The 19,632-nt window shown below is 34.6% G+C and overlaps 2 protein-coding genes and 1 non-coding gene across 4 annotated transcripts; 1 reads left to right on the forward strand and 2 right to left on the reverse strand.

Moving 5' to 3' along the window:
* The first annotated feature begins 3,982 nt into the window (after positions 1 to 3,982).
* On the forward strand, positions 3,983 to 6,575 carry LOC133801072 (uncharacterized). Its single transcript, XM_062239206.1, has 6 exons — positions 3,983 to 4,398; positions 4,694 to 4,822; positions 4,925 to 5,045; positions 5,132 to 5,213; positions 5,790 to 5,943; positions 6,053 to 6,575. Exons 1-6 carry the CDS (start codon positions 4,096 to 4,098, stop codon positions 6,182 to 6,184), a joined length of 921 nt encoding a protein of 306 aa, XP_062095190.1. The 5' UTR covers positions 3,983 to 4,095; the 3' UTR covers positions 6,185 to 6,575.
* A 178-nt stretch (positions 6,576 to 6,753) lies between these two features.
* On the reverse strand, positions 6,754 to 18,130 carry LOC133801071 (uncharacterized). 2 transcript variants are annotated; one of them, XM_062239204.1, is made up of 27 exons: positions 17,766 to 18,130; positions 17,465 to 17,624; positions 17,097 to 17,189; positions 16,914 to 17,019; positions 16,640 to 16,808; positions 15,531 to 15,705; positions 14,983 to 15,111; positions 14,328 to 14,888; positions 13,592 to 14,170; positions 13,102 to 13,170; positions 12,496 to 12,612; positions 12,168 to 12,413; positions 11,758 to 11,805; positions 11,525 to 11,662; positions 11,264 to 11,428; positions 11,097 to 11,159; positions 10,879 to 10,986; positions 10,712 to 10,795; positions 10,557 to 10,604; positions 9,701 to 9,775; positions 8,825 to 8,920; positions 8,648 to 8,728; positions 8,497 to 8,568; positions 8,179 to 8,223; positions 8,006 to 8,089; positions 7,647 to 7,750; positions 6,754 to 7,537 (listed from the first exon to the last, which is right to left on the reverse strand). In XM_062239204.1, exons 1-27 carry the CDS (start codon positions 17,984 to 17,986, stop codon positions 7,288 to 7,290), a joined length of 4,086 nt encoding a protein of 1,361 aa, XP_062095188.1. In that variant the 5' UTR covers positions 17,987 to 18,130; the 3' UTR covers positions 6,754 to 7,287. The 2 variants fall into 2 exon arrangements, with proteins under 2 accessions (XP_062095188.1, XP_062095189.1); XM_062239205.1 differs by lacking the exon at positions 17,766 to 18,130 and having other exon boundaries at positions 17,097 to 17,192.
* A 21-nt stretch (positions 18,131 to 18,151) lies between these two features.
* Positions 18,152 to 18,223, reverse strand: TRNAQ-CUG (transfer RNA glutamine (anticodon CUG)). Its single transcript has one exon. It is a non-coding gene; the product is annotated as a tRNA-Gln (tRNA).
* Positions 18,224 to 19,632: the final 1,409 nt, after the last annotated feature.

A 19,632-nucleotide genomic window follows, 5' to 3' on the forward strand; every position in this document is an offset into this window, starting at 1 on the left:
GGATCGGGCAGGAATGCCCAGAAATGATATGTGAATGAACTGAAAACTAGTGACGGGTCTCCCTACGAACCCGAACCCAGAGCTCCAAAACAGCAAAGGGTTGAATCTCAACCCATAACTTTTACTGAGGACGATGCGTCTCATGTGTAGTTTTCTCACAACGACCTGTTGGTCATCACCCTTCAGCTCGCGAACAAGAGGGTACACCGAGTCCTGGTTGATAATGGGAGCTCAGTAAATATCCTCTACAAGGCCACCTTAGAAAAGATGGGACTCATGCTTCGTGACCTAAAGGCCTGTGCAACGACGTTGTATGAATTTTCAGGAGAAGGGATTGCCTGTATGGGATCCATCGAACTCCCTGTAACCTTGGGAGACTTCCCAGTCTCGACAACCAAGATGATGGAATTCGTAGTAGTGGATCTGCCATCGGCCTACAACATACTGCTCGGGAGACCCGCCCTAGTAGGGCTGGGGGCAGTTTCATCTATAAGGCATCTAGCCATCAAGTTCCCAACTTCTAGTGGCATCGGGACTCTGAAAGGAGACCAGCTCACAGGGAGGGAATGCTATAGCATTTTCGTTAAAGGAAAGAAATAGACAAGTGAACAAACACTTGTCATAATTCAGAATAAGGATGGGACAGTCTTCGAGATAGACGAAGAAATTGATCCGAGAATAGAAGAAAGATCTGATCTCGAGTCGTTTGAAGAGCTCGAAGAGGTCAAGCTCGAAGAAGTTGACCCCCCGAAAACTGTGAAGGTGGGGAAAAACTTTCCGGAAGAAACAAAATAGCAATTAATTTTCCTTTTGAAAAAAAAACCAGGATGTTTTTGCGTGGTCACATTCGGACATGGTAGGGATAAGTCCGAATGTGATAAGCCACACTCTTAATATTGACAAGAGCTTCCCCCCAAAGCAGGAAAAACGAAGACTCCTGGACGACGACAGGAAGAAGGCCCTGAAGGAAGAGGTCGACAAGTTAAAGGCAAATCGATTCATACGAGATGCCTTCTACCCGAATTGGGTCACTAATCCAGTGCTAATTCCGAAACCTAACGAAACATGGTGAACCTGTATTGATTACTCAGACCTCAATAAAGCACGTCCTAAGGACTGCTTCCCCTACCTCGGATCGACCAGCTCGTAGATGCCACAGCTGGGCATGGACTTATGTCGTTCATGGACGCTTATTTTGGATATAACCAGGTTGCCATGCATGCCCCAGACCAAGAGCATACGAGTTTTGTGACAGATAAAGGACTATATTGCTACAATGTCATGTCGTTCGGGCTCAAGAATGCTGGAGCCACATACCAACGGCTCGTAAACATGATGTTCTCCGAACATATAGGTAATAACATGGAAGTTTATGTTGATGATATGTTAGTTAAATCTAAACATAACAATAACCATGTGGACGACCTTGAAGAGAGTTTCCCATGAAAAGCTTCTTGTCGTTATCTACCTGTTCAAAAGATTTGAACATACTTTTATCTGAGCATACATGCCGAGTGGCACCAGTATCAATCCACCACTCCTTTGGGTTGGAATTGACTAGGTTTATCTCAGAAAACATGGCTGATAGATTTATTAGATCAACATCCTTGGAGATGTTATCCACCATGTTAGCCTCATTATTTTGTTTCTTCTTTGGCAGTCTATAATCTGTGGACTTGTGACTCGACTTGTTGCAGTTAAAGCACTTGCCAAGAAATTTGAATGGCTTTTTGGAGATTCCTCCTTTTGGCCCAAACTTGAACCCTTTATCATTGGATTTGTAGTTCTTCTTTCCCTTCGAATTTTGACCTTATTCCACCAAATTGGCTTTAGCCACATCTCTTTTGTCAGAAATCATGTTGTCTTCTTCAATACGAAGTCTAACAATTAATTCTTCAATGCTCACCTGTTTTCGTTTGTGCTTCAGGTAGCTCTTGAACTCCCTCCAAGCAGGGGGTAGCTTTTCAATCAATGCAGCTATTTGGAAGGTCTCACTTATGATCATACCCTCAGAGTGAATCTCATGCAAGATAATTTGGAATTCTTGAGCTTGACTACTCACAGATTTGGAATCTACCATTTTATAATCTAGGAGCCATCCAACCAAAAATTTCTTTGCACCAGCATCCTCAAGTGTATATTTCTGGTTTAATGACTCCCACAGTTCTCTAGCTGTTTTCTTTGTATCAAAGACTCCATACAAAGAGTTTTCCAAACCATTTAAAATGTAGCTTCAACAGAGAAAATCATCATTTGTCCAGTCTTTAACAGTCTTAATAACATGGATATCTTTTTCATCTTCTTTGAGATTTTGTTCATCATCAGTAATGAATCTCGCAAGATTCATCGTAGTCAAATAGAACAATATTTTTTGCTGCCACCTTTTAAAATTATGTCCATTGAATTTTTCAAGTATTTCCCCAGCTCTCAGAGGATGATTTGTATGAACCACAGCAGAACCCCATTGGGTATGAGCTTGAACTGTTAAGGATGGTGACTCAGATGTCACCTCATTATTCCCGCCATTTTGGTTTGCTTCAGTTGTCATTTTGTCTGAAATCACAAAACCAATAGTGTTATTTTCCTAACAACGAAAAATTATATGGGTTCGCTTAGATCAAACTTAAAGAAAATTCTCAGGTTAGCTTAGAAGGGTCAAGCCCAACCATTCGTGGTCTAGCCTCTCGTAAAATATTTCTATTGAGTATTTATCCAGCCCCAAATACATATATCTCTACTAGATAACTTCCAAAGAATACTAAGAAGGTCTAGCCCTTGCCTCAGCAGTCTAGTTTCTTTGAAAATATTCAGTTCCCAGAACTTCTCTAGTCAGATTTAAGTTCAAATGAAATTTTCGCAATAACAATACCTTTCAATATATAGATATAGAAATATCACTAATAGATATATTAAATATTATAATAATATAAAATATATTCAACATTCAAATATTATATTTAAACAAGAATCTGTTATAAGATTGTGGGAAAAATATAACGTAATTAGATATAATACTTGAATAAGCGTAATATGATAAATATAATTTTGATTTCTACTAAATTAAAGATTCATCGATATCATAATTATAAATAACACAATATAAATAGCAATTGTAATTAATCTAGACAATAATTATAATGAACAATAATAACAACAAAATAAAAAACGAGGCATGTAATACACAGTTTTCTTAAAACAGATTGGAGGTTTCGACGTCTGTCTCCCAAGATACAACGGAGAACGACAAGTAACTCAATTACTGTCTGTCTCCTAAGATACAACGGAAAACGACAAGTAAGTCAATTATTTCGCTGAACAAAATATGCCAGAACTCACACTAAGAATATAAAACTTTGAACTAAAACCATAATATAAATATAATTAATATACTTATATATCTTAAGCAATGAATTTTTATGGTTTAAACTACTAGGCCTTATTCCCTTATATAGGCTAAAGAAAAATAAAACATCTCAAAAACAATGTGGGACTAATCTCATTTTTTCAATTTAAACAAAAACTTTTAATATAATTTTCGTTATGTGCACACTTTTTATATAAGAGGTATAAATCTTTCAAATTATTTTTAATAGTTTTTGTTTTTCTAAATTAATTATTTAATAATAAATAAAAATTTCAGTTTGTAAAAAAATATATTAAAAGAATAGTGCCAACAAAAATATCACCCTTAAATAACTTTACTTCTAAACCAATTTTAGCTTAAAAAATAAAATAAAATAAAGTAAAGAGCAACTTTGACTTGAGTAAACTAGATTAAAATTCTTTTTACCCTACTGAAGACTGAAGTAGTGAGCAGCACCAGCAATAATCCTAATAATATGAAGCCACGTCATCAATTGGCTTCGAATCCACCTTAACTACGGCGCATCAGATAATGCTCAAAACTGCCGTTAAAAATATTATTTATTTATATCATAATATTCTTCTTCTCGAGAGAGAGAAAAGAATATCATATTCTTTTTTTTTAATTAAAAATACATATATTAACGAAAAATGTCTGAGTTTTCTATTATTCTTTCTGTCAAAAGCTCTGGTGCGGCATCGTAGTGAGTGAGCCCGTCACTCAGTAGATCAATGGCGGAGATCGAGCAGACGGCGGCGGAGGTGTACGCGCCGAGGTCTGTCCAACTATGGCGAGCATTGATGAACTGGCTGGATTTCTTCTTCGAGATCATTCTGCAGATCCTGAGAGGCACGCCCTGTGTACCTCAGGTGCTTTCCTGCATCGGTCTCAGCCATAATCGGATTCTCTCTTCTTCTTCTCCTTCCTTCAAGCCCTTGCCCCTTGTCGAACTCCCTCTCTGCCTCGAAGATGGTGTCTCCGCCGCCGACGCCCACGATCCAGGACATGGCTCTGATCCTCTTGAAAAGCTCACTGTATGTTCCTCTTTATTAATTTCATCATGAATGCTGTTCGTTTAGGGCTTATGATTAAGATTAACTTCTTTGTTCATTGATCCGCATTGCGCTTTCAATTTCGAAAAATGATTTTTTTTTTCAATTAGAGGGAATCTGAATAATATAAAAATCTACTCACAACACAAGACATGTGTCAGTGTGTGCTTTAGGAGTATTGAGCTATATGTGATACTGTTTGAAATTTGGTTTTGATTGATCTGGTATTGAATATCTGTATGAGTGAGTTGATTAATGGGTCAACTTGGTAATGTAGGTTGTTCTCGACTTGGATGAGACCTTAATTTGTGCATATGAAACTTCTAGCTTGCCCTCCATGATTCGAACTCAAGCCACTGATGCTGGGTTGAAGTGGTTTGAGTTGGAATGTGTGTCTTCAGACAAGGTCTGTCCCTAATCTCTCTCCTTACTTTTTCTTTTAAAAAAGAAAAAATGTTCAATCTGTTTTCTATTACAAAATGATTAATGGGGTATCTCTGGTTTGAAGGAATGTGATGGAAAACCAAAGATAAGTTATGTAACAGTGTTCGAACGTCCTGGTTTGCACGAATTCTTAAAACAGCTTGGTGAATTTGCAGTCCTTGTACTATTTACTGCTGGTCTCGAAGGTTTGATCTTTGAGGTCGCGCAACTATATTCCCCTATGCTTTTTTTCTTTTCTTCTTTCCACTTATTTTCTCAAAATTCTCTTCAGGGTATGCTAGACCACTTGTTGATAGGATTGATGTTGAGAATCGATTTAGCCATCGTCTATATCGTCCTTCTACAGTAAGCACGTAAGTACTAATATATCCACTTTGAATTGGTAGTTCGAAAAGAATATATTCAGCATCATATGCGACCGGATTGTGTTTATTTGGTTGGTGACTGATAACCACTATCAAGGTTCTTATGTCATTAGTAGTGATACACATTTATTAGTCATTGTGCTATTTATTTTGTACTTTTTCCCACTGCTTGGAGTATGTTACCATCACTTTTGACAAAATTCTGGTTTACTTTCCACCTCTTGATGCTGATATATTTCTGTGTAACTTTCTTTTTAAGCTGTTTGTCTCAAGAAGTATCCATATTTGACTAATCAAAGTAGCATGTTCGACTAATCAAAGTAGCATGTTTGCCTTTGTGGGACTGCATTTCTGGTTTTAATTCGATCACTTTTAACTAACCTTTACTGTTTATTCTCCAAAAACTCATTAGTTATTCGAGCAGCAAAAACCCAATTAACATGATACAGCTCACGCTCTTTCTTAATTCTCAGTTCAGCTTTATAGATGTAGTCTGTACATTACACTTTTATATGCCCATATTTAGCTCTTGAGATTGACAAATTCAGGAAATGTTTATCACAGGGAATTTCGAGAACATGTGAAGGACCTATCTTGTATTTCTAAAGATCTCTCTCGAGTTGTCCTTGTCGATAACAACCCATTTAGTTTTCTGCTGCAGCCATTGAATGGTATACCCTGTGTTCCATTTTCTGCTGGACAGCCATATGATGATCAGGTAATGCATTTACTTTTATTTCATTTAGTTTTAAGCATTTGCATAAGACATAGTACTATCTATTGGGTATATCCTGATTTTCAATTCCTTCTGCCTGTGGATTGAATAGCTTTTGGAGGTCTTGCTTCCCCTCCTCAAGAACCTTTGTCAACAAAAGGATGTTAGGCCTGTGCTTCATGAACGATTCCACATGCCTGAATGGTTTCAAATGCATGGGATTCCCTCATCTAACTTCAAATAATGTTGATCAAGTCTTTCAATTCATGATAATCAATTATCATATCGGGAAGCCGTCGGTTCTTCTTGGATTTCTTTCATTAATTTGCTCTTTGAAGTACTTCACTGGCAGAGGGCAGATGCCTTCAGTTTTACATGAACAATTTGTGCAAGGCCATTCATGGAATTTTGGATTCTTATAGAGCACCCAGGAGAGAAACAACTTCCCAGGGAGATCACTTAAAAGTAAAATGTATCATGGCAGGTTTTAACTCTATTTTTTCTTTTGTAATTAAGTATTATTTCTCCAAGCTGTAAAATAATTTTGAAAGGTTTGGAATATTTTTATGGTTAAGAATTCATCTTTCATTGTACTCTTGAAACGGGAATGAACTATTCTGAGCCTGCTTATTTAACTAACAACCTACTTAGTATTTACAATTTATCTAATTTGATCGGTCTAAAATTAACAAGTCAAAGGGCTATAATTAACCAGTCTGATAAATATTCAATCTTGAAATAGCTTTGACGAGATCTAACACTATAAATACTTTTCAATGGATAAACACAGCTACCATGGAGAAAACCATCCCGGAGAGAAATAACTTACTAGTTTATGAGTTTTCATTATTCATCATTATTCATTTGATGGCACGGGTCATTGTTTAACCTTTTCAGGTAGGCGTTGAACTTCTGAACAATATTCATAAAGTGCTCGAAAGAAATTTTCTACATATCATCTAAAGAAAAAATGGACCACATTTCACATATACTATCGATCATTATTCCTCTTACAAAATTTCACACTATAACACATTAATATTATTAATTTGGCTACTTATCCCCGATAGCCAGTTTCGCTAGCACACTGAAATCTGCCTTGTCTATATGCCCAGCTTGCAAGTTTAAATGATGTAGAAGTACAACATAATGCCCTTGCTCTTGTTCATCTGAGAAAATAATTGCTCGGTTCATGGCCTTTGTTCTTGACAGTCCATCCCATCCAAGTTAAATAAGGTGGCAGGAAACTTGACAGGTCATAATAAGTTGGCAGGAAACTTGGCTGTGTTCACCATTCGCCAAACGCCGAAATCGTTTCTCAGGCTCTTCAAGAATTAAACTGAAATGTTAAGAAACACTAGATGATTCTTTAGATTTCTCTTTGATACTCTCCTTATCTGCAGTGCTCGTTTCTGCAGCCTGTGACTGACTAGTTTGGGCTTGTGAATGACTTGTTTGAGCCTGTGACTGACTTGTTTGTGCCTGTGACTGACTAGTTTGAGCCAGTGACTGACTTGTTTGTGCCTGTGACTGACTTGTTTGTGCCTGTGCTGAAGTCTGAGTATCAGAAACAATGCCCAACACTACCAATATAGACCTGATAAGAAAATAGAGAAAATATATCTGAATAACCTAAAATAACCATTCACAGGCCACAAGTTCTCCCATCGCAGTCCATAGAAAAAGATAAGGTAATTTCAATGAACCTTGGAAGTGAAGATCGAATATCCATTTGGCTAGCATGTGCAACCAGTGGGGCTCTCAAAGCAGGGGTCCGATTCAATGCATTTTCAAGTTGTGGTGGGGGTAGCTGCCACACAAAAATACTGTCAGCATCTTCAAAGTTCAAGACACAAGTTTTCACTTTGAAATGTGCTAGTGTACTACGATCTCATCCTTTGAGGAAGAAGATGTTGATATTAAAAAATGCTTATTTATACGAACTTAACTACCATAGAACTACAAAGCGGGATAAAATAAATGGTTACAGTATAGATGAGAATTTTTTTCACGAAATCCATAATTTCAATAATATGAAAAGCACGATAAGCCTCTGAAAATATACCTGAAGCAAAACACCGAATGACTGAGGTTTGGTCAAGAATGCACACTTCAAGAAGCCCACCCACAGCTTGGGGTATTTCCAAATCTGTGAAAGCTTATATTGTCAAAATGATAAAGAAAGCGTAAATACTAAATCTGCGGTAACTGTATTACTTGGCATAACAAACTAAGTACCTGTTTGCTTACAAGTCGAGAGAGGATCTCCATAACAAAATCCACCTGCACAAGCCAAAAACTATGAGAACTTACTAAAAGTATTGTTTAAGAGAATAAAACAAGTTAAAAATAAGAAAAGCAACAGCTAGGGCATTTAAAGACCCCTCTGTTGATCCCCTGAGAGAAGGATAAAATTGTCCTGTTAGAGACTACTCATGCTCTTAGTTGTTAGTTTGTCAGACCAATAAAAGAGTTGACTACTGAATAATGGATCACTTGACTTCCATGTTCGACAGTGAACGGGAAAAAAAAATTTGCTGCTTCTTAAATTCTTACCAGTGCAGGAAAAGCACCTATGGCTTGTAACACTGTGCGCATGAACAAGACAGGAAGAGGAATCTGCTCAACCTATAAAAGGATGAAAGTTGGTCATTTTTAGTTTAGCTTGATTTGGTCTGCAACCAAGGATAATTCCAGTGATACAAACCAATTGATTCAACACTTTAGCAAGAACTTGTTGGGTGAATGTTTGTCGCTGCTCGAAACAAGCGTTGCAAGCATCTGTGACCTGTGCTACAAAATATCATCAATTATCCCACGTGTCGTTTAGTTTGGTAAACTTTTATACGAGAGAAATAGAGGGACAGGAGTTTAAAAAACATGCCTTCTTCAGAGGAATTCCATCTCTATCAGGATCTATCCCATGGATAGCAATTAAGACCTCAGCAGGAGCAAGCAGTGGACCAGAATGTGGTGAACCCTGTGCAAGAATGATAAGTTTATAGACAGAAATCAACCAGCGATAAAATGAATGATATAAAGTGGGTAGTTGGAGACCAGTAGTACAAGAAAACTGAATACTTCGTAACTTACTCTGTTCTTTAGTGTTTATTTTATTTAAAGCAGAGGATCTTATCCTTAACAAAGCTTATGTTGCCTGGTTAAAATTTCCCAGAATATATTGTGCAAAAGCAGGTATACACAAAAACAAACTCTAACACTGATTCAAACGACTTGAAATTTTGGGTCAGAAGTCAGAAACGGGATACATATGTTTAAAAAATTCTTTTGGTCACCACCATTTGATACTTTAGTAAAATAATTAGTTATTTTTTCAGAAAATTCCATAGATGATTATAGGGTACTAAATATCAATATGCTTATGTTATGTAGCAAATTTAGTACTTCACCAGCAATGACAAGAAACAATAGGTTTGACACATTTATTTATAATCTACTTGTGTCATAAAAATAAAAAATAATACCAACCCTCCAATAATTAAGAATTATGTGCCATGACTGCATCGCAAGTCCTTCCTTTTCATGTGGGCCCAACAAATAAATGGGAACGGTGCTGTACATCATGTCTTGGAACCTCAAATGATACGTATTCTAAATATTGGTCCTTACAATTTTACAAAGAATAAAAAATTGTTGAAAGGACAGTAAATTTTTTTATGGCCCAATCATTTTAAACCCAGTTACAACGTCTAAGAAGTTCAGGATGATAAGTATTTTTCAGAAAATGATATAAAGATACCTGTAGTATGCGAATAAGAGCTGCTTGGAACTTTTCTGGTGGAAGTTTCACAACTTGGGAAAAGTTCAGCAAAACCTGTCGCAAAGCTAATAAAATCAGTAACAGAACAGTAAAAAATAAGATGGACAACAAACAAATCTGAAATTGGAAAGCATTCACAATATGTCAAGACATCCATAAGAAAAAAGAGAAAACAAAGATATTTTCCAATTGGAATTTTCTGAGAAAAAGAATGGCATGCATAGGTTATTCAACAGAAAAGGGCGAGATGAATTTTGCACAAACAATTAAATATTGAAAGACTGAACATCTATTTAATAAAAACAAACCATATCCATATGGCATCAATTGTACATTAATTGTAATTACTTAGTTCAGCTGAAATCAAATAATACAAATATAAAAGAGGAATGGGAAGAGTAAAGGTATGGCCCAAGTTCATCTGACCTTTTTCTTTTAATGGACAAGTAGCTTGATAAATCTTAATTGTGTAGATAAAATTCATCAAACCTATTGCTCTCATACAAGTTTAACTCAGCGAAAATCACGTAATCATAGCTCTATACCATTATTTCTTTTAAACATAGCCTTTGGAAAGAGGAGTAAGATGTTAAAAACACAGAATAGTGCAGCTAAGATCTCAATATCTCAAGACCAGCACTACAATTTACACATTGTTTTGACTTTTAAGTATAGTGTATTACTTATACAAACACAAAAAGATTGGCAAATCTGTAAAACAACCAACCAATAACATATTTTAGAATTAGAATATAGAAAAAGGGAAAGGAAAAAAAAGATTAAATAAAATAAATAAATAAATAAAAGAGGAAAAAAAAATAGGAGGAGGAATAACCTCATCTTTAGAAAGAAAGGGTAATATTGGAATAAGAATCTCTATATCCTGCAACAATTACAATCAAACATAAATTATAATTTTTTTTCACAAGACATATATCAACTACTATCTTATTGTTCTACAGTTAACAAAGTGAATGTTGAATGATCTACCTTTAATTTTGAATTATATAGCTTCTTAATGGTATTTATCAGTTCTTGAGAAGGAACTGCTCCATCTGTCAGTGTATGCAAAACCTGCATTGTCCAAAAAAAAAGACCAAAATTACAAACATCTCCTTGAAAGGTGTTTGACCAAATTAAATAACTAAATAAAAAACCTGCAATAGAAGGTTCTCGCTTCCAATGGGAGGATCCGAAATAATTTCAAGAAGAGCTAGCGATGGGCCCATAGTGCGGACTAGTATTGGGATATGCCGATCAACTGCCTGCACCAAACAGTTAATAAGAAGAAGGCCCATAGAGGAAAACAAGCACTAAAATGATTTCAAGAGATGGAAGAAACTATTTAAGGACAGCCAAAACAAAGTAATAATACCTGCTTAACTGCTGCGGATGCATTTCTATAAACAACAAAAATTTGCCCAAAGAGGGAATGTTTCTGCCAAGTAAATCATACAAATTACATGTCTAAGTCTGTTTATTACAATAAAGAAAATTTTACGAAATTGAGAGATAGATATCAAATTAAAATTGAGGAAATACCTTTGTACACAGAGCAAAATATAGTGACATACATCGTTGGGCTTCAGAGACCATAAAGGATGAAGCACCTGGGGAAGTGGAGGATTGATGAGTGTCAGAGGGCACATCTTTACTGTTGGTACTCATTGATTGAAGTTCATTTAAAGACCTTTCTGAATCAGGATCCTGAAAAGGTAGGATTTGAAAATCAAATAGAAATCTAACACACATCAATTATCTCAAGGTTAAAATTGAGTGTGTCAATTCAGAAACGAGTATAACCTTTGTGCGTTCAGTAATTGGTCCTTCAGCACCCAATTTGTCTGAGGAATCACTATTTATTACAGAAAGCAGCATTTCTCTCGCAAAATCTTCTATGCTTTGAGCAACGGATGACAAAGGATAAAGCTTGTTGGCTACCTGTTAAATGGATAAACACTAAAATAGCTATCTTAAAATGAATAAAACCAAGCTAGATAAACAGTTAAATTACTTTCAAGTAGCAGATAAAGTACCAGTCTAATAGCCTTCATCCGCACTTCCTCCAGATGATGAACTGCACTCTTATATAGGATAAAAGAAAATGTCAACTAATAGAAGAAAAATACAAATGTTTTGTTGCTTAACATAGATTCTACCAAGAAAAAATTGCAAGGAAAAGAAATAATAAAACAAAATTATATTATTATAAGATTAAAAAAATTGTATATTGAACAAAATGAGCTGTTGATGTCACATCTGACAATGTTAAACAAAGCAATAACAGAGAACTGTTTTCAGTCACTGCCACTAGAAACCCCAAAGTTAAAGAAAACACCATATACAAACATGATTCTTGTTATAAGAAACAAATTAAGATTTTCATTGCAAGGGGCCTGAGAACAGTCATACACCCAGATGTAATGAAGTCAAAGAAGAGAAAAACCTTTAGAGCAATTTTCAAGCAGGCATCTCTGAACGGGGGCCTTAATAAAATCAGGCTCCATACTGTGCTCAAGCCTTGTGTCACTCGATCCCCACTTTGAATTTCTTTTTCAGTCTTGTCCAAGATTTCAGGCGAACACAAGCACTCCAATAACTTTAAAACTGTATTTGGTAGATATGGAACATCACCAAGCAATCTGCTTAATGATTTGTCCGAGGGTGGAAATGAATCTCTAAGTGTTTCCACCTGCATTAAAAAAGTCATAATAAAAAAAATTAAAAACAATGCAAAATGGTTATCTTTTGAAAGGACCCACTAAAATCCATACCACAGTAAAAAGGAACATTTCGTATACAGAAGTAGCAGTTGTAGACGAAACAAAGTCACGGTCCTCTTCTGCTTCACCAAATAACCTGTACAGGACACGCAGTGTCAACTCGTGTCCCTGAAGAAATTCACTAATTACAGTCAGCTGGGCAGATAAAAGATAGTTAATAATAAAACAGCACATAACTCTCAAGAATCATCTTCTCTATAACCACCAATAATCCATTTCAAAGCAAACATCAGAGGATGCAAAAATAAAGAGTCAGAAGTACATAACTAAATGCATTTGAAACATATAATAAAAAACATATATAGGAACTTCGAAACTTTGAGCAAGTACACAGTGATTGGGTTAGATAACATTTTTCATCCATTTCATTTATAAATGTATCTGTAAACTAAACCTTATATAAACTTGGTGTACCAAGTCGCACCCAAGAACATAAAACCCCATGGAAAAAGGTCAAAATCATTTTCTTATATCCAAGAAACAAAGATGTTAATCACCAATAAAAAAAATTACAAAACCAGGGAACAAGTGTCTCCATAAAGTTAGGTAAGGCAGAAAATCATTTAGCAAAGATAACAAAAAGGAGAATTTACTTGCCTCATGATTTACATAATCCGCCAAAATATGCTTCTGTATCATCTTCCAGGGTTCTAACTCAGAGGGAAGCTTAAAAAATACAAAAAAAAAAAGACATTAGAACATAAAAGCACCAAAACAGAAATAACAAATGTTGAGATAACCCCACGCAACATCACGTCATGAAAGTTTAAAAGTATGACATAATTGATCGGCAAATTTGTTTTTAGAAGATTACAAAATCTAAGAAAACTATCACTTTGTCTTACTAAATTATTAGCATGTTCAAACACTAAGCAAACCAGCAAAATTTGAAGGAATGAATAGTTTTGAAAGAACCAGAAACCACACAGGATTTTCCTATCTCCTTTCCACAAGACATTTGCTTTTAAGTAAGAAAGTTCCAAAAAAAAAATGATTGAATGATAAGTCTGCCCTAAATACTACAAATATAGTCTCCCACAAACAGTGAAGATAATAAATAACATCTTCAAGAACCTAGAATTATTACCTCGATTCCCAAGCTTGCAAGCAAAGAAGATCGAATTTGTAAATCTCCCGCAACTGATAATTGCTTATAAGCCTCAACAACACGAATGAGGGCTGATTTCTGCAGATCATCTTTCTCGTCATCAGCAAGGCTGATGACAGGAGCTGACATTTTTGGCAAGACAAAATGATGAGACAACCCAACTGAAGTTGCTGTTGAAGAAACCAGGCTGTTGACATCTGAAACAATCGCTTTTGGGCTTAGCTCTTCAGACCTATCTGTTGACACAGATGGAAGAACATTCAACGGCGATATTTGACTGGAGCTAGTGATTTGATCTAAACTGGCATCTTCTAAGTCGGTGGAGACCGACGACGAAGCAGCTAACTGTCCGAACGAACCGTCATTACGAGCAGCAGAATCCAATCCAGGTATTTCACTCTCTAAATTCCCCAAATCATTAATATCAGATGAAATTGCTAGGCAACCTTTGCCCAATTCAGAAGAAACATCAGAAGCAGATAACCCAGTAGAAAACAATGATTCAGCACCATCAACAACAGCATTATCAGCTAAACATTCTTCCTCCCCTTCAGGATTCTGCAATTACCATAAAATATAAATGAGTCAAAGTATCTGGGAAGCTGAAATGAGTGAATGTGACTTATTTATATTACAAATATTTAGAAAACAAGAAAAAAAAAAAGATGGACAAATGTAAGAGGTTGAGAATCGAGATTAGTCGATGAGATCATACCATCGTATCATCGGATATTGCCTGGTGAGTATCCAGCAGTGAAGCTATTGGGGGGAAAGTACTAGAAAGTGAAAGAACATTAGCAACAAATGATGGTGGATATTTAACTTGAGAATCGCTGCCAATTATACTCATGTTCAGCAATGGTTCATCATCCACTTCATCTATAGAATGACTTGGAGGAAGGTTGCGCATATTGACTATCACTACCTCAGCCAGCAGATCAGCAGAGATACTTGAAATGAGTATCTCTAAAGAACCTACAGCTTTTTCCCCTTGAGCAACCAAGGCACCAAACATGGCAACAAGTTGATGCACAGGACCAGTATCACTGTCTCCTTTGGAAGTGGTTGGTCCAGTTGAAGAAATGTCATCCTGAACACCATAATTATTCTTTTCTAACTCTTTAGCTGATTCAGCTGAGGCAATAGGTGTTACTCGGATTCGTTTCCCTGATGCATCTTCATCCTTAGCACAATTACCTTTACCCTGTGCTCCAGATCTTTTCTTTCCAAGATTGTTGTGCACGGGACCATATGCTTCAACAGTAGGTTTCTCTTCCTGTAAATTTTGAAGTTGTTATATGATGGTACAGAAGCACATGCATGTTTCAGGGGTATACAATCAAATAAGTAAAACAGAAATGTGAAATCACCTTTGCAAGGAAAGTATCTTCTAGCTCAGCTCCCAAACCTCCATTAATCTCAGAAACATGGTGAAAGACAGGCTCCGCTGGTCCTCCAGCTTTCATCTCCCTCAGGGCCCCTGCTAAACGATCACGCCACTACACAATCCAATGTTTTCATTACTAACAAGTCATTACATCTAGAGCAAGAATGCTATAAACAGAAGGAAAATAGATCACAATTGAGTATAGACTACAAATTGTTACTTGTGAAAAGATATATCAAAGAAGCTTATAGAAAATAATTGTAGCACCACATCTAAGAAACTTATAGATATAAAAAAAAAAAAAATTAGAACTATTTTGTAAAAACATTTTTTTTCCAGAAATAAAGAAAAACTTTTGAATTTCAAATGGCCCACATAAAGGAGAAATAAAAGTGAAAGAACAGTTGTTCCATAAATTGCATAAAACCCTAAGTCCAAAGACATGCATAGTAGTTGTTAAACACGATGAAAAGGCAAGAGCAATAAACTAAAGGACATAATTTATAAGTTCAGTATGGTATGAAAAAGTACCGGTGCAGCACCCGGGTATGTACACTTTAAGCAGGCGAGGAATGCATTTTTCAAAGCATGATGTACCCCAAAAATATGCACTCCATTAACAACAGAGCTTGTAGGCTTCAAACCAAGTAAAACTGGAAGGATTCGTCCATAGAATGCAGGCCTCTTATTTGCAATTGTTGAAAGGCTGTAATAATAAGTTAGACAAAACAAAGATCATTTGGCAGTAAAATAACAATACAACAAAAAGCAATTCCAATCAAATAACTGGAGAAAAAAATAAAGATAGCATATAAGATGTTATTGATTAGGTTGTGGAGGCAGAGAATAATGTGTGTGTTGATGTGTGTATAGAGAAATTCCCAACTTTAAAGCTGTTTTAATAAACAAGTCTTCTTTGAAAGAAATATTCTGAGATTGTAAATCGCATTTTCGTTCATTGTGAGCTTGTAGCGTCTCTACGGCCAAAGTTCGGATAAGAATTTTCAATGGAATGGATTATTCAAAATTGTCATGACTTCACGGCTCAAAATTTTGTTGGGAGCTCAAATAGATAGCAGAAGATAATTTGAAATTGTGTAGTGTTGGTGGTTATGTGGACAGGTTGGAAAGAAATGGTAGGACATTTCAAGACAAGGAGAATTCTCTAGAGTACATATGGGTTGCGGTCTAGGTCAAAAGTGTGAACGATTAAAATCCTATCCTTTTTCTGTTTTGTTGAAGTTTGGGAGCTCTTGCTGTAGTTTAATTCTGTTTTGAAGCTTGTTTACTTTACACCTGCTCCTGCTGTTTGCTCAGTTTTTAGTTGCTTATTTCTGGTTCAGTTTGTTTTGGTGTGGATTGTAGTTTACTTAAAATTTATATGCTTGACATGGTATTCACAATATGTATTAATACATTAGCACTGCTCTTATCCAAACAATAAACATGTCACAAAATCATTATGGTAAGAATTACTGAAACCAATTGTGGTATAATTTAAACTGGTTGGCTGCCAATCTATTTGAGCAATCAGAATCAAAAGAAAAAGGGGTATCTAGATATTGGGGACTTGGACCATATAACAAACTGCAAAGCTTATGAAAATTTATATTGCATATGACAAGGAAAAAAGTGAATACCTATTAATAAGCACAATAAGTGTCGAGTTACTGAGAGGAATCCCAGAAGGGAACCTGAGTTTATCAAGCAATAATCCCAAAGTTTGACTGGCCTCAATTGACAGATCCCCAACATTGAGTAGAGGATGACCACCACGAAGCCAAGATATATTAAATTCCATTAGATTTTCTGCAAGGGATTCATGTACGTTGTATCAGGAAACACGAGGTTTGGTTACACATACTTTACTATCAAACCTAAAGAGCCAAAGGCAAAGTCCGAATGTTTTGTTACCTTCATCAGAAGGAGGCTCTAAAGAGCCATTAGGATCAGGTGTGTAAAGAAGAATGACTGCCTCCACAAACTTCAATGCTAGCAATCTTATACCCCCACCACCATGCTAGCAAACATGATTATTACAATAAATTAGACTGTGAACAAAACAAAACATATTATGTAGTAAAGCTTGTGTCTTACCCGTAAAGCAATTGAAAATATTTTCTCTTTGAGCTTTAACATCCACTCCCATGCCGACTCTAGTGAATCATCCAATTCACTAGAATATAGACCCTACTAAAGAAAAAAGTATGTCAGTACCGTATTATGTCCTAACCCAAAGTTGAATTTCTCCTAAATACATGCTTTCAAATTCCTTATAATATGTAAAAATCAATACAAGGTGACAGACACTACCCCCTTTAATACGAATTTTTGCCCTTTTTTCACTTCCATTTTACAATCATATATAAATATATATATGGTTCATAACAACAATAAAGAGCCAGTGAGAACAATGCATGAACAATCAAAAACAAAGAAAACAATAGACAAAGTGATAAATTCACCTGAATTGCAACTTTTTCAAGAGTTCGACGAAACAAATCAATTCCACAAGAAACTGCTTGTCGAGCAACAGCTGGTGTAGAATCATTGAGAACAGTTATCAATACAGGAACGATTTCAGGTAAGAAATCGACATGCTTCACTCCAATTCCACCAATTATTCTACATGGCAAAAAAGAACCAATAAGAAAACGAGAAAGAAATTAAAAATAAAAATGCGACATTCAATACAATTCCGTCAAAAACTTTCTCGGGAAACTAAAGGAAAAGAAAACTCAAGAACTAGGGTTTTACGAAGATTACTGAATAGCGAATTTGCGAACCGGACTGAACCTATCAGAATGAAGCTCGAAAATACGAGGAAGGAGATGAGAGAGCAAATCAAGGTCATCTTCAACCAAGTCATTCTTCAATTGGCGGAGGCGATCGAGCTTCGATGGAATGTCAGTGGCCAACTTGGCCGAGTCCACAAGACCGGAAAGTTTTTCCATGGAGTTCGCTGCTACCATCACCATTCCCACCATGACAAAAACGACGGCGTTTTTCGTCACTGGAACAAAGCCATGAGACCTGCGTTTGGGGGAAGAAAGAGAGTTTTGAAAGGTTTGAGTGAGCGAAGGGAGAGGGAAAGGGTTAGTTTCTAGTTAGAGTTCGTAGCAGGAAAAAAAACGAAAAAAGAATGAAGTATAAGGTCCCACCGAGACTTGAACTCGGGTTACTGGATTCAGAGTCCAATGTCCTGACCACTAGACCATGGGACCTTCTCTGTTTACATAAATTATTGTTATTTTAAAACAAATTTATTTTGTTTACATCTAATACACTTGCATTTGTTACCTATTAGTAATCATTGGTGTGAATGTTATAATTCCAAATGCATAACATATAAAGAGTGAAGTGAACAAATTTTTTTTTGGGAAGTTATTTTGTATTTTAGTTACTATTCATTAGTAAAGTTATTTTGTCATTTTGTGGCTAATATTAAGATAATTATAATTAAATATAATGTGTATATAAATATGTATAAATGATTAATTAATTATATTTAAAATGTATATTAAATAATAAATATATAAATAATACTATTTATTATATTTAAATCTCTTCCATATAATAAATATGTAGATAACGGAAATTTTTTGTTTGAACGGTATTTTATTTTTTTAATGCTAACTTTAATAGAATATTCTTATATTTAACAGAATATTCTTATATTTAACAGTAGTTTGTAAATACTTAAACTTAAAAAAAATAAAATTAAACATTAAAAAATGATATTTTTTAGATATTTTACAATGATAATTATTTAAAAATTATAAATAATTAAACAAATTAAAATATGATATTTTTGAGATATTTTATAATTATAATTATTTAAAAATAATAAAAGCATACGTTTTATTACTTAAATAAAATTTAATTAAACTTAAACTCACTTATTATAATAATATCATATTAAACATATAATATAATCTAGTGTCAATTAGTAACAAATTATTTTTAAAAAAAAAACTAGCAAGAAACTTAAATTTAAAACCAACGTATAATATTTAATATTACATTAAATATATAATATATAATCTCTTGTTATCACTCTCAAATTCAAAAATTAGAACAAACATAAACTTAAATAAAAATAAATAAATTATTTAATTAAAATAAAATATTTATTTGAAATTTATATGATATTAATATAAATTTAATAAAAATAATTACTAAATTCTGTAAATAAAACTAAGTAAACGTGCATATTGCACATTGTATGTATCTCGTGTATATAAAAGAGCGAAGTGAACAAAAAATATTCGTCAAGTTATTTTGTCATTTTGTGGCTAATATTAAGATAATTATAATTAAATATAATGTGTATACAAATATGTATAAGTGATTAATTAACTATATTTAAAATGTATATTAAATAATAAATGTATAAATAATTATATTTATTATATTTAAATTGATCACTCAATTTATAATATATATATATTTAAGTATGTAACTCTTTTATATTTGTTATATACACTAATTATTATAATTAAATTATAACTTAATTTATTTGTTAAAGATTTAGTATTGAAAAAAAAATCATTTTTGATGAAACTTAAATAATAATCTATTTTATTTTCTATTCTTTTTATTTAAAATCAAATTATCACTTAATATATAATTG

Source organism: Humulus lupulus, chromosome 9 (assembly GCF_963169125.1).
Source record: "Humulus lupulus chromosome 9, drHumLupu1.1, whole genome shotgun sequence".
NCBI classification, from domain to species: domain Eukaryota; kingdom Viridiplantae; phylum Streptophyta; class Magnoliopsida; order Rosales; family Cannabaceae; genus Humulus; species Humulus lupulus.

Coding starts and splice junctions, on each gene's coding strand:
- LOC133801072 (XM_062239206.1), top strand. CDS start 4,096: ATGGCGGAGATCGAGCAGACGGCGGCGGAGGTGTACGCGCCGAGGTCT. Junction 5,214..5,789: donor CGTCCTTCTACAGTAAGCAC/GTAAGTACTAAT, acceptor TGTTTATCACAG/GGAATTTCGAGAACATGTGA. Junction 5,944..6,052: donor GACAGCCATATGATGATCAG/GTAATGCATTTA, acceptor TGGATTGAATAG/CTTTTGGAGGTCTTGCTTCC.
- LOC133801071 (XM_062239204.1), bottom strand. CDS start 17,986: ATGGTGGGAATGGTGATGGTAGCAGCGAACTCCATGGAAAAACTTTCC. Junction 17,190..17,464: donor TTGAAAAAGTTGCAATTCAG/GTGAATTTATCA, acceptor TTTCTTTAGTAG/GGTCTATATTCTAGTGAATT. Junction 7,538..7,646: donor ATTCGATCTTCACTTCCAAG/GTTCATTGAAAT, acceptor TTTTCTTATCAG/GTCTATATTGGTAGTGTTGG.